The sequence below is a fragment of the Monodelphis domestica genome, chromosome 5, assembly GCF_027887165.1.
Source record: "Monodelphis domestica isolate mMonDom1 chromosome 5, mMonDom1.pri, whole genome shotgun sequence".
Lineage (NCBI taxonomy): Eukaryota > Metazoa > Chordata > Mammalia > Didelphimorphia > Didelphidae > Monodelphis > Monodelphis domestica.
The window spans coordinates 314,730,536-314,745,568 of record NC_077231.1 but is presented as its reverse complement, the minus strand read 5'-3'; the positions used below and the strand labels follow the sequence as shown (position 1 = coordinate 314,745,568).

General features: G+C 46.0%; 1 protein-coding gene across 6 annotated transcripts in view; it reads left to right on the top strand.

Annotated features, from left to right (window-relative positions):
• Positions 1 to 13,420: 13,420 nt before the first annotated feature.
• Positions 13,421 to 15,033, top strand: part of SP4 (Sp4 transcription factor) — a 60,054-nt gene continuing 58,441 nt past the window's right edge. Inside the window, exons 1-2 of one of the 6 annotated variants that reach the window (XM_056800524.1) lie at positions 13,421 to 13,531; positions 14,795 to 14,937. In XM_056800524.1, coding sequence (XP_056656502.1) covers positions 14,866 to 14,937 — 72 coding nt within the window. In that variant the 5' untranslated portion in view covers positions 13,421 to 13,531; positions 14,795 to 14,865. Of the gene's footprint in view, positions 13,532 to 13,849; positions 14,202 to 14,325; positions 14,549 to 14,642; positions 14,938 to 15,033 lie in introns of those variants that run through there. The other 5 variants (XM_056800521.1, XM_056800522.1, XM_056800523.1 and 2 more) reach the window with 5 other exon arrangements.

Genomic DNA, 15,033 nt, shown 5'->3' with positions numbered 1-15,033 from the left:
AAGAAGAGACAAAAACAACAGCATCATAGAAATACACGTTGATTGGTCATGATGGAACAGCCATTACAAGTGAATACCTGGCTTACGAACACTGAAAGAAAGATACTAAGGTCTGATACAGTGCCAGCTGTCCACATACCTGACATTCAGCAAATGAGGAGGCGGCGGGTATCTTTAACTCTATAGCTCCTTCCTTTAATTAAGTTTGGGCACATTAAGCAGGCAAATATAAAAGAAAGTTACTATGCAGTGATCAGCGTGAATTTTTAGAGAATAATCAAAACCAAATGAACCTGACCACAGTTTGGGGACCAAAACAATGACCACAAAAATTGTCATAGAATACTGTCTGGTAATTTGATGACAGTACTTCAGTGGAGAAATGCAGGACACGATGCTGGCCCTAGAAGTTTGGAGGTCAGAATCTTAGGCAATGTTCCCTCCTAATCAGGGGTGTCCTGGAGCCAGCTGACTGGGGCTCCAAAGAGCCTGATTGTTCAGGTTTCAGGTTCAGGGATCTGCCAACACTCCAAATCAGGGCACAAGGTATAGATTCAAAAAAGTGATAGTTAAAATGTTAAGAGTGAGATCAAACTTAAAATTGTGTGCTACATGCATTCCCTGCTCACCCCAAGTTGGTTGTTAAAGTCTAACAATCATTTCTGCCATTCAGTCATTTTACAGTTATGTCCAACTTTGTGTGACCTCATGTGGGCTTTTCTGGCAAAGAAACTGGTGTGATTGGCTGTTTCCTTCTCCACTCATTGGCCCAATAAGAAAACTGAAGCAAACAGAATGAAATGACTTACCCAGAGTCACACAACTAGTAAGGGTCTGGGACCAGATTTGAACTCAGAAAGATGAGCCTTCCTGACTCCAGGTCCCAAGCTCTGTGCACTATGGCACCACCTACCCGATATCTGGATTGCTCTAACACCCTCTAATTATTTAATTGAATCGAAAGCCTCATATTGAACATTTCACATATGATATGGGATCATTGAGAGAATTATTTATCTGCAAATCATTCTTGGTCAAAAAAAGTAAATGAGGGGCCTTAAAGTAAAAGAAGATCCATCTGAACAAGCTGAGAAAGAACATTTTTAGAAATTAGGGTCAGAAGTTAGATTAAGTGAAGATTAACCAGAGAAGCAATTTACATAAAAACACAATTTATAAAAATAGCTCGAATAATTTTTGGAACTCTAATAATGGTAAAAATCGTAACAAAACCCTAGAACATTGCCCAAGTTGATACTGTCAGTCTTGGAGCCCGGAACACCTGAGTCTGACTCTTACCTCTTTCATTTCCTAGTGGTGTGACCTGGATAAAGACACAGCCACACTCGCTGCTTCAGTTTTCCCATCTCTAAAATAGAGATAATCATAGCAACACCTCCGAAGGGGATTGGGAGGATCACCTAAGATGATTCACGTCAAGTATTTTGCAAATCTTAATGAATGTGAACTATTACTCTTATCTACTCACTCACTGCAGGACCTGGGATTTCAGCCTGAGGGACGAGGGGATTCCCTCCCAGGAGACCGCTTAGAATCTGAGGCTCAGAGAGAGGAAGGCCAAAGTGGAAGGAGAGTGAGTGGCACAAGGTCCCTGGGGCTCCAGACCTAGTTCTCTTCCTCCAGTGCCTCCCCTGGATCAGCAGCTGCCAGCGGTCAGACATCTCCAAATGTCCAGAGGGGACTCTTGGCCTTCCACACTCCAAGACTTTATCCACTGCAGAACCACCACTTGTGTCAAGTGACAGTGTGCTGCCTCTTTTGAGTTCTGATTTACCTTGATGGACTAACTAAGCTAATAGAGGGACAACAAATAGAATGTTGGCTCTGAATTCTGGAATACCTGAGTTTAGACATTTACTAGCTGGGTGACCCTGGGCAAGTCACTTAACCCTGATAGCCTTAGTTTCCTCATCTGTAAAATGAGCTGGAGAAGGAAATGGCCAACCTCTCCAGTGTCTTTGCCAAGAAAACCCCAAATGGGTTCATGGAGAATCAGAATCAGACATGTCTGAAATAACTCAACAACAACAAAGCTGATAGAAATGTGACTCAAGAAGACAAGATTCTGCCTGGTTAGGAGGCAAACTCCAGAGGATCATCCTGTCTTCTTTCAAGCAATCAGCTCCTCACGAGGAACTGTATGTCCTTCTCAGGGTAATCCTGGTCCTCACTGTCTGATAAGACAACAAAATCCTTTTGGTTTAACACCCAATAAGTCAAGTGGTTGGGATGTCCCTGTGCCTCAGCCCAGTTCTCATAACTTGGAACCTTTTTCATTCATTCATACAGTTTGGCAGCAACTAAGCACAGATCAACATCTCACACATTTTATCAGTGGTAGATTAAAATGGGTACATGATTTAGAAATAAAGGATAATACCATGAGCAAGTTAGGGGGATCGTGGAATAGCTTAACTATCAAATCTATGCATAAGGGAAAGATTCATGATGAAAACAAAAGAGAGAGAGCATTACAAGCTGTAAAATAGATAATTCTGATTATATTAAAATGCAGAGTTTTTGCACAAATAAGGCTAATGCAGCTAATATTAGAAGGGAGCAGAAAGCTGGCAATGATTGTTAGAGCAAATATTTTTGAAAAAAGGTCTCATTTCTCAAAAATATAGAGTACTGAATCAAAAAAATTTTAAACCCACTTTTTGCCTTAGAACAGACACTAAGGATCAGTACCAAGGCAGAAAAGTTGTAGTGGCCAGGCAGTGGGACTTAAGTGATTTGCTCAGGGTCACACAGCTAGGAAGTGTCTGAGGTCAGAGTTGAACCTGAGACCTGCCCTATCTCTAGGCCTGGTTCTCTATCCACTGACTCTTCTAGCAGCCCCAAACTGAGTCAGATTTCTATGAATACAACTCATTTCTCAATTGACACGTGTTCAAAGGATATAAACAGGCAGTTTTCAGAAGAAATTAAAGGGATATGAAAAAAATGCTCTAGATCAGTATTGATTAGAGAAAAGCAAATTAAAACAACTCTGAGGTATTATCTCATAACTAGAAGATTGGCTAGTATGACAGAAAAGGAAGATAATAAATAGTGGAGGGGAGGTGGAAAAATTGGGACACTTTTTTGGTGGAGTTATGAACTAATCCAACCATTCTGGGAAGCAATTTGGAATTATACTCAAAGGACAATAAAACTGTACATAGTCTTTGATCCAGCAATATCACTTTTAGTTTGGTATCCCAAAGAGATTTTTTAAAAGGGAAAAGGACCTAGTTGTACAAAAATATTTATAGCAACTCTTTTTATGGTTGAAAAGAACTGAAGGTTAAGGGGTTGCCCATCAATTAGGGAGTGACTGAACAAGTTGTAGTATATGGTTATAATGGGATACTATTGTGCTGTGAGAAATGAGAAATGGGATGATTTCAGAAAATCCTGGAAAGATTTACATGAATAGATGCAAAGTGAAGTGAGTCAACCTGGAAGAACATTGCACATATTAAAAGCAATATTATTTGATGATAAACTGTGAATGACTATTCTCAACAATGCAGTGATGGAAGACAATTCCCAAGGACTCATGATAAAAACGTTATCCACCTCCAGAGAAAGAACTGATGGAGTCTGAATGAAGATTGAAGCATTTTTTAAATTTTATTTATTTTATTTTTTTCAGGGGTTTTCCCCCTTTGGTCTATGTTTTCTTCCACAACATGACTAACATGGAAATATGTTTGCCATTATTGCATATGTATAATCTTTATCAAATTGTTTAACATCTCAGGGAGGGAGAGATTTTGGAACTCAAAAAATTCTTTTAAATGAATGTTAAAAATTGTTTTGCATGCAATTGGGGAAAAATAAAATATTATTTAAAAAATAAAGAAATCTGCCTCTCTGCTTAGTTAAAGAACATGAAGAACAGCATAGGATATTATCTTTCACAGGGATCAGAGGTAGAAAGTGGTCCTGTCAAAAATACTTCACACTTTTCCAAATCTTACCTATTTTCAATATCTAGATTAAGTCCTTGCACCTCAAGTAAGCATTCTATGAGTTTCCAAATGCAGCATTAACCTCCTCTTTCTCTGTCTGTTGGAGGTTGTAAAGGTTAAAATTAAGTGTTTGACTAAAATATATGATTTAAAGTATTATTACTCAAATTTGAAGTGACCTTTAATAGCTTTTATTTACAAAAGAGGTAGAAAGAGTGAAAGTAGAGAAATATAAAAGGGTAGAGAAGACCTACTCAACCAGAACTTACTGACATTCAGCCAGAATTAAACTCTCTCCAGAAGACAGGAAGAGAAGGCCAGCTATCCACTCCCCCAAGTTCCCTCCAAGAGGCAGGTCAAGATGATGACTCAAGCTGAAGGTGACTCCTGATGCTGACAGTGCAAATGGAGGCCCACAGGAGGGTAGTGATTTGCCCCACATCTAGTTAAGAAGACAATGTACAGTGGAAAGGATGCTGGACCTAATTCCTGAGCAGACAAGAAGTCATGGTTGTGCTCTTTCAAAAGAAGAAATATCAACCACCAATGGGAAGAAGTTCAAAATCACTGACCGTGAAAGAAATATCAAAAACTGAGCTTTAGCCCCAAAGGGCCAAGATGTTCTAGGATGGAAGTAGTTTACTTTGGAGGAGGGGCCATATGAGGAGAGGGAGACCCACGGATCACCCTTTAGGGAACTGGGAAAGAATTAGGGAACATGTGAGAAAAGTCACTAGTGAGTCCTACTGTCTGATCCAGCAATCTCCCTACTAAGTTTACTACCCCAAGGAGGGAAATGACCCAAAAGAAAGGAAAAGCCGACATGTTATAAAGTATATGCTGCCTCATTCTTTGAAAGAGCAAAGAAAATAGCAAATTATGTACCTAATGGGTAAGGGATGCTATAGAACATGTTGTAAATAAATCTGAATGAAATCCTGCACAGGATTGGGGTGTGTGCACCCAAGGAATCCACAAGACCATCCTTGAGGATATGCAAAGAGAACATTAGAACTGAGTGATGCTGCATGTAAAATATATGCCAGATTACTTAGGGTGGGGGTGGAGGAACAAGGAAGGAGGAAAAGAAGGAAGGAAGAAGAGGTCAGAAAAAGGGAGAGAATTTTGAACTCAAAACATTAAAAAATTAGCAATAAAAATTGTTTTTACATATAATAGGGAAAATGTTATTTTAAAATTTGATGGAAAACTGGAAATCAGTTTGGCAAAAACTAGATATTGACTAATATCTTACACCATTTATCAAAATAAGATCAAAATGTTTACATGCTCTAGACATAAAGGGAGATATCAGAAGCAAGTAAGAAAAATAGGCAACATATTGCCTATCAGATTTATGAATAAGAGAAGAAAAATACTGAAGGAGAATAGAGGAAAAGAAAAAGAACCTATATGTCCTTAAATATTTAGAGAAATTCACTTTGTGGTGACAAAGAACTGGAAATCAAGGAGATAACAAGTTACATATGATTGTGATGGAATTTTACTGTGCCACAAGAAATGAGATTATTTAAAAAAAAAACGAAGCGACCTACATGGATTTATGAAGAGTAAAACAAGGAAAGCCAAGAAAACATTATATACAGCAACAGAAATTTATTTGAAGAATGACATATATGTCCACTGCCAGAGAAAGAACTGATAAATAAATAAACAAGTAAGGCATAGTTTGATATATACATATGTGTAGAGATATAGATCTAGATATACACATGCATAGGGACTTTAATGTAACTAACAAATGAATTAATTTAATTTTTTAAAAAGAATTGAACAATGCTGGTCAGTGGTCTCGAATCTACAAAGCTTCAGAGGCAGCCAGGCAGGCTGATTTACCCTAATCTTTCCTGCCCTCCATATCAGTAGCAACAAGTACACTTCATGGGTCTCCTTGTTATCTGCCTGAGATCCTCTCTTTTTTTTTCTCTGAGAAAACATGGAAGGCTCAGGTCAGGCCAAAAAGAAACCACAGCTGACAAGGTAGGAGAGAAGTAGTAAGAGGCAAGATTGGAGATCAAGAATCTAAGCAGAGAAGTTTCTCAGCTTTGCTGCCCTTCTCCCCATTTGGCAGATTGAAAGCTAAAGAGAAAAACCCCCTACTAACAAGAAACCATAACCTACCCAGACAGCCTGCCATCCCTGCAGCCACAACTTCCTTCTCCTCCCCTGAAATCATCTCACCTTTGGACCCATCTCCAGCCCCAGTTACCCACTGGTTCATGTTCTCTCTTCCCTGGCATCAGGAAAGATGAAAATTTACCAGCAGCATTTCAACAAAAGCTTTCATGTAATTGATGGATAGGAGTATCATCATTTAGAAAATGCTGCCAGTGTTGTCCTTCTTTCACTGGGACCTAACCTCAATTATGAGATCACTTCCTTAGCTATGGCAGCTATTAAAAGTCAAGTTTGAAAATCTGCTGTTCTTAGAACCAGACCTTTGAGTCCCTGAATCACAAAGTGCTAAATCAAGATTTTCAAAATGAAGCATGATCAAAAAAGGTTTTCAGTGAGAGCAAAATGATTTTACATCATCAATAAGTAAAATACAAATTATTGAAGTATTTATTTCATCCTTTTTGAATTTCTACTTTGTATGTGTTTCATAATGTACATAGTATAGTGGAATGGTAGTACATGGACACAATTTATAAATAAACACAAATTGGAAGCCTGATCTTCGACATTTTTTACTTGGGAGGCTGAGTAATTGAAAGTTTGGAGATCACTGGCATAAAGAATAATGAATCAGAATTCTGAGCAATCTGAGAAGACTTGCCTGAACTCTTGCAGAATGAAAAAAACAACAACAAAGAACAATATATACAATTATTTTAACAATGTAAATGAAGAAAATATTCTAAGGCAACAAAATCTAGGTGAAATACAATGGATAAGACTGGTTCCAGTTACTGAAATTAGAGCACTCATCCTTCCTTTCTGTTAACAAATGCTAAACTGCAAAACTGGAAAACTGCATGTCCTGGGAGACACAATCATGGCATTAGCTGGTTTTCTGGAATGTGTTTTTTTTTTTAATCAGAAGGTACTTTGTGAGATGGGAGAGGGAAGGAAGGGACAGAGAAAGAGAGGTTAGGGCAGGCTGCTTACTTAGCAGTGAACTGAGAGGCCCAAAGAAAGCCTTTGAGGTTTTGTTCTTTCACCAGATTGATGATTATTTATTTAGGGGTTGGGGTACTCCTGGTATGGCAATTCCTTGCACAGATGCCAATGGGCATCTCATCTGCAATGTGTAGCCTGCTGAGGGCCCTGGAGTTAAGAGACTACGTGTCCCCAGCAGGACTTGCAAATGTATCTGTTTGTTCATTTGTGTTTAAAGAAGGAGCATTAGATACAGAATCCAGGGCCCTGCGTTTGAATTCTAACTCTTCCGCCTGTGATTTTAAGCAAGTCACTCTTCTCTCCCCCATGTAAAATCAGTTTAGACTAGATGGGGGCCCCCCAAATCAGTGACCCTCAGCCCAAGAGTGTCTCACCACAGCCGCCTCAGCAACTCTCAGGATGAAGGTCTAGTCACCCAGTTCCTAAGGGTGGGCTTGATACTAATTGATGTCTCCCAGGACTCTGGGGACAATGGCTCTCATTTGCTCTTCACTGCAGTCTTAAAGCATATTCTTTTATTAGCTCTGTTCTGCTGATGAGGAAACTGAGGCGAGGAGGGGCCACAAGCCCACAGCCTGTGGTTCTGTGGTCACTGTGTGCCAGCACCAGGATCCATGCTCATGCTGTCCCTTCTCCTGACTCTTTGTCTCCTCTTAGTCAACTTCCATCTCTCCAGCGTTAGGTGTGAAACCTGGTCCTGATGACTTCTCTGTCTTCCTAGCAGCAATGGCTAATATTGAGCAGAATCTAGAGCCTGGCACAGACCCTCATCCCCACCCTTGGCAAGCCAAGAACAATGGCAGCCAGTAATAACCAGCAGCCCAGACTGGCTGGAGACAGGTCTGGGTCAGAGCAGCTTGGATGGCTCAATGGATGGGTCCATTTTCACTGGGAGTTTCTGCCTCAGAAATGGATGAATGCTAAGAATCAGGCTGGATTATCATTTGGTTGATGATGTAGACTTGAGAGAATGATGGGGAAATGGGAATAATTCTGATGAAACTTTTAAGTGTGTCCCAGGCACATTTTGTTCTCAGCGTGCCAGCTGTTACATATTCACTAGCACACTCCTGGCTGCAACACAGAATAAATATGTGAAAGGAGAGAGAGAGTATGGCCTAGTGCCAAGGGGTGACCCTATGTGACCTTGAGAAAATCACCAAATCTTTGTGGGCCTCAGTTTCCTCATTTGCCAAATGAGAGGGTTAGATAAGATAGGTTCCAAAATCTTTGCTAAATAAAGCCGGAAAGAAGCCATTTTAACACGCAAATCTATTGTCAAAGCTCATTGTCCCTTCCTGAGTCCCTGACCAATCTAGAAGGAATCATTCCTCAATGTGCGTGGAATACCAAGTCAGGGGCCAAGTCATTGGGCTAGGCCCAGGGCCTACAAGTATGAAATGTGAACAGTTCACACTTGCCAACAAGTTACATTTGAATGGGGAGACAAGGTGATATAGAACTATATACAGAATGAACAAGCATAAGTAAAGACTACCTTCCCACAAAAGCAAGCCTGGTGGACTCTTGTAGCTGAAGGTGACAAGATCTGTTTATTCAGATGACTTTTCACAGCTATGCCTGCCCCAAGGAAGAAAAATTTGTCCTTGGCACTGCAGTGCTCCCATCTCAATTGGTCAAGTGCTCTCTATGGGGGTACAGTTCATCACCACACCTGTACCCCCTTACGTGCAGTCTCACTAGGGACCAAAGAATCAAAATATCAATTCCAATAAATACTCCTGGCTAATTTGTTCATAAGAGGTTTGAGGGCCAGCATCATATGCCAACAGAAACAGTCACCATATATACATCACCTCATTTGAATTTGAAATGATCTTGAGAAGTAGATACTGGAGGTATTGTTATCCCACTTGTAAAATGGACAAACTAGGGCTCATAGTGCAGGTGAGTACAAGGCTAGATTTAGAGTCAGAAAATCTTCTTTTGAAATTTGGCCACCTAGGACTAGTCCAGCTTTGAGGAGGTCACTTGAGCCTCCTTATCTGGAAAATAAGACAATGGTTGAACAGAAGACTTCTAAGTTTCCCTCTGGTTCTAAACCCTATGACATAAGACTTTCTTATAGTCACATATCTAAAAAGTGTCCAAGGTGGGATTTGAACTCAGATCTTTTTTACTTCAAATCCAGCATTCTCTTTATAAGAATATATGCTTGAAAGAGTACTTGGAGATCATCTAATCCAATTCCTTCATTTTATAGATGGTGTGACTATATTTACAGTCTCCTCTATTATATATAGGATAATATAATCTCCTTGAGAGCAAGAACTATTTTTCTTTTTCCTTGTATCCCTGGACCTTAGTTTGTTGACTTATTGATTGGCATTCCCTCAATTCAAATCAGTACTCAGGTAATGAGCATCCCAATCATCTCTGCCCTGTGGAGGGTATGTGCTAAATGATAGTTCCACATAATTTCTCAGGCTTCAGCCCAATTCTTAACTTTTATGCAGGAAAGCATAATCCTTGATTACTTTCGGTCATCACAAGCTATAATAATCAAATTCAGTACTTCAGTAGTGAGGTCAGCATCTTCAGCATCAGAGTGAACAAAAACTAGCCTAATGCATGTACAGATGACAGTTAGGTAATAATATACTAGATTTATCATTGAATGGACTATTTGGCAAGTCATTCCCTGGGTCCAGTCTTTGGTGATGGGTCAAGGAAATAGCTTCAATAATGGTCTGGTCTTCTGGCAAATGAGGCAGCAGAGTATTGTAGACCAGTGGCTAATTCCTGTATCCTTACTCCCATTTACTCTTCTATCTAAGATCAAAGTGGGCAGATACCTAAGTGCCCATTTTAGAATGCTTCTATCCCTTTTATAGATCTCTCTGTGACTTAATAATCTCTGAGAGCCAACCAACCTCTTCTCCATGGACTTTCTCTGAACTTTGCAAGAGGAAATTCTCCAACTACAGCTATACACACATATGGATACATACATACTGACTGCCTCCATGTGCATATACATGGTCATGTTTCTACATAGATATACCAATCACCCATCATACAGTTCAGCAGAAAATTCTAAAGCCTGAATTCTCTGGCATAGTACAGCCATTCTCAGTGGCAGAGATAGCATGATGTAATTCCTTATTGGAATAATTTTGTTTTGCAGACACAACTTGCAATGTGCCAATGTTGCCATTATCTGAACAAAAAGGGGGAAATGCTTCATCTCTTACTCTAGCAAATCTCAGGAAATAATTGTCAATATGGTGAATTCTGGGTTGGGGGGCAGGTTTAAGCAAGGAACTGGGTAGGCTCTCAGAAGAGGGGAATTTTTTGAGCCTTTGCAAAGGTACTGTACCAATGTTCCAAAAGCCTGGAGGATTTGAGTGAATGGGGCAGGTAGGCCAGCCTAGCTGAAGCAGTGGGGCAGGGGCTTCTTGAAGGACAGGCAAGAGGCAGTATGGGACAGGTAAGCCCAAGAGCCCTAGGAGTGACAGCCAGACCTCCAGTCCTGCTCCTAGCCCCATCCCTCTCACTAGCATCCCAGGGAAGCAAGCCCAGAAGAGAGATAGATGATCTGGTAACTGCTCCTAGAGGAGTTGCAGGCACAGCTAATGAAGATCATGGAAAAAAATGTTCTCATCACCAAAGTCCTTGCCTCTGTCAAACAGTTCAATAGCAGAAATTGCAATGTTTTCTTCAGTAAAGGTGACACTGAAGAAGATGAATTAAGATCTGCTTTGCTTTAGCCCTAAGGGCCAGGCATATGTCTTGAAACTGAACGCTTTCTGAAACATTGTCCCTCCTATCAGATTGGAGGCACTTTGAGAGCAGGCCCTGATTTTTCTATTTGTATCCCCAGCGCTCAATAAAGGCTCTTTCACTTGTTCATTTATTAACTCCTACAAGAACTGGCCTAGCAGTTAGAAGATCCAATCTAGCTTTTCTCCACCACTTTCTAGCCAGGGAACTTCAGACAAGTTACTTCATCTCATGGGCCTGTTTGCTCATCTGCAAAGGAGGAGGATAACACCTGCCCTGCTGTAGTAAAGATCAAAAGAGAGAATATAGGAGAAAGTGCTTTGTAAAGCCTATAGCTCCATAAAATGTAAAAGAGAGAGCTAATTGTATTCCATGACATCACCTTGGCTCTGCCCCCACACCTGGGCAAGGCTCCAGCCAAACAGGCCTATTCCCTGTCCCTAGTACAGGTCTGATTCTTTCTGGATTCTGGTCCCCTCCTTGCAATGTTGCCTCTTCCTGCAATAGCTGCCCTTCCACCTCTACCTTCTGAAACCCTGTCTTTTAAGGCCCATTAAACTCAAATATCGCCTCTGTGTAAGGGCAGGCCTTCTTTTGGAATCAATCATTAATTCTTTCATCTCTGACCTCTTCCAAACTACCTGCAGGCTTTTAAATTCTATTGGGGTGGGGTCTATGTTTTCATTGTGCTTGGTACATTGCTTTGAATTTTTTTTCATAAAATTTTGCACTTGCATAAGTTTAAGTGAGAAATATTCATATAAAATCAACATTCAAGAAGCTCTCTCTATATCTGCCAGGCACTGTCCAGGAATTAAAAAAAAAAATTGGGGTAACTTTAAACATAGTTGATTTCTGTTGTCATTTTTTATGTATTGAGAGAAATATTTAAAGCTTTAAAGTCAACCCATCACTGCATATAAACTACTTCAATGGAGGCCAGAAGGAATCACAGCCAAAGGACAGCTTCAGGAGTTAGGAGCTGAATTTATTGTATACTATAGAACCTCTTATACAGAAAAAGCAAGCTCTGTATCCAGTATTATTCAGAATCTCAAGCACAAGCCTCTCTTGTTCTACAACGTATATGGAAATGAACCTTTTATTTGCTAACTTTTTTTTTAATAAAATGGAAATTGAACACCAAGTCCCTAATTCGATCCTCTTGCTCCAGGTTGTGTTAGTAGGGATGAAGCAGACCCAGAGAAACTACAAGATGACCTCGAGGAGTCTCCGGCTAACTCCGAAGTAGGAGAACCTGGGAGTCAGAGGATTCCGAGTCCAAGGCTCCTGCCCCAGTGTACCACACTGCTCAGACCAGAAGAGAGATGGCCAGGGATGGATGGATCACTTGAGAACTCTGCCCCCTCCCCAGCCCCTTCTGCTCCCCCCACCCATAAACTGAGGGTAGTGTAGGAGAGAAGGCTTTAATGTGGGCCCTCCTCTCATGGTTGGCCTGATGGACAATCAAACCTGGTTTAGGGTCCTCTAAGGGAGGTCTACCTACCCCGGAGCTCCTCTAAGGGAGGTCTACCTACCCCGGAGCTCCTCTGGCTTCCTGGCACCTGGAAACTGGAGGGGGGGGGAAGGGGGGGGGGAAAGAGGGATTTAATGTGGGTCCCAGCCCGAGGATCCTGGAACCGCCATGACTCAGGACAGACGGACAGAACTGAGCCCTGTCTCGGGTGACCACAAGAAGGCGGGCTTCACCTGCCCCATAGCTCCTGCTGAAACAGGCCCCTACAACCTGAACCTCCTCTTTCTCCTTGGTCAGCCTATGAAAATCCCCTTCAAGGGCGAGGAAATCGGCCGGCTTGGGGACGGGGCTGCGGCCACCTCCTGGCTCAGACACCGCGGCAGCCCCCTCTGGCCCTCGGTGCCTCAGTTTCCCGTTTCGGGAAGGGAAGGGATAGGTCTCCTTGCGCCTCAAGCACACCAGGGTTCTAAGGGAAGAGTCTAGACTGTAAGATGGATCTGGATCTCTAGATATGGAACTGGACTCCAGGATCTAGAACCCTCAACCTCGCCCAGCATCCACAGTGCAAATCACTTTCCGGCCCAACCTCAGTTTCCCTAGGGGCCCGAGGGGGCCGGGCTGCGGTCCCCAGCGGCAGGGCGGGCCTCTCTAGGATAGGCCGAGGCCTCCACCGGCCCGGCCGCTCCCCTTGGTCCATTCACCTCCCACCGCGGTCGGCCCCGCCCTGCCGCCCGCCTGCGCGCCGCCCCTGCCGCGCGCCCGCTCCTGCCCGCCCCGCCCCCCGCTCGCGCTCTCGGGCTCGCGGCTCGCGGCGGCGTGCCTGCGTGCGTGCGTGTCCGCCTGGCTGGGTCGCCTCGGCCGCCGCCCCCTCCTGAGCGCGCGCGCGTCCCCGCGCCATTTCTCCTGAGCGCGCGCGCGTGGCCTTCCCCGCTGTCGTCACGAGCCGTTACTGCACGACAACGGACAGACCGCCTCGCGCCGGCCCCCTACGCTCCCGCCCTCCCGTCCCCGCCAATCAGCACGCGTCACTTGGGTCTCGGCCAATAAAAAGCCCGCTAGGAGAAAGAGGCGGCCGAGGCGGGAGGTGCCTGCGGGAGCCACGCTCGCTCTGCACTCGCGGGGGCGGGGCCCTCTACTGCCGGAGCGGGCGGGGCGGGGCGCTCCACTTTCTACCCTGCTCGGTGAGGTGTGTGAGTCTTTTCTCCCGCGGAGGGGCTCGTTGTGGTGTGAGGCCACGGAGCAGGGCGCTCGCGCAGGGCAGCGGGCAGACCGGGTTGTGGGGCGAGGCTGAGGGCAGAGAAAGAAGGCCAAGCGCAAGAACGAGAACGAGGCACGGGGGAGGGGGCGGGGGCGCAGCGGCGGCCAATCGGCGCTCCAGGGGCGGGGCCTGGGCGGTGGCCTCGCGAGCGCGGGGAGGACCGGGGGAGGGGCAAGAGGCTGTGCGCGCGGCCCCGCCCCGCGCCGGCCCCGCCCCCGCTCGGCCCCGCCGGCTCCCCGCGCCCCCGCCGCCGCCGCCGCCGCCGCTGTCAATCAGGCGCGAGTCCGCGGGGCCCGGGCGGAGAGAGGAGCTGCTACGCCACAGCCCCGCGGCGGGCCTGCGCCCAGAGCCGGGCCGGGCGGGCCGGAGCCGCCGGAGCCTCAGGAGCCGCCGCCTCCTCCTCCTTGTCGTCGCCCTCCTCCTCCTCCTCCTCCTCCTCCTCCGCCGCCACCTCCTCCGCCTCCTCCTCCTCCTCCTCCTCCCGCGGGCGGGCGCCCGGCCCGGCCCGCCCGGCCCTCCCCTCCCCGCCCCGGCCCGGCCCCGGCCCCCGCCCGCCGCCCGCCCTCGGGCCGCGCCGGCCGTGAATGCGGGATGAGCGGTACGTTCAGGGGCCGCGCGGGCCGGGCGGGCCGGGCCGGGCGGGATGCTCCAGGGGGAGGAGGCGGAGGAGGGGCCGGGGGCGGCGGCGGCCCGCGCGGGGCGGGCCGCCCGGGTTTTGTCTCCGCCGTGGAGCCCGGCTGCCGCCGCCTTCTGGGTGTTGCTCTGGAGCCGAGGGGTCGGGTTTCCAACCACGTTCCGAGCGCTCGGCCCTCCTCCCCGCCGGCCGGGCCCGCCTGCCTGCCCGCTGCCGCCGTGCCTCCCGCCCTGGGGAGGGAGGAACCCCACCTGGAGGATGGACCCCGAGAACTGCGGAGGGGGGGTGGCGACCGTGGGACCCCATCTGGAGTATGGACCCCGAGAACAGCTGGGGGCCGACCTTGGGACCCCATCCGGAGAATGGACCCCGAGAACGGCGGGGGGCTGAGGGAGGGATAAGAGAACGGATGGGGGGGGCCAAGGGAGGGACTCCAACAACTGAAGAGGAAGGGACCCCACCCCCATGATGAACCCCAATAACTGCACAGGAGCATGGAAGCAGCTCCACTCCCATGGCGAACTCCCCACTAATCTGGCTGGTGGGGGTTTTTGCAGATCAGAAGAAGGAGGAGGAGGACGAGGTCCCCCCTGCAGCAGCAGTGGCCGGGGCAGCCGCTGGGGCTGCCATGGCCCCCGAAGGAGGGAAGACCTCTGAGCAGGAGAACAACAATAAAAAAGCCAAAACCTCAGGTTCCCAGGTAAAGCTCCCTCCTTCCCCCACCAACCCCCTAGGGAAGGGGCAACTGCCTCCCTGCAGTGGGAAGGGGGAGCTGGTGAAGAGGTTAGGGCGTAGG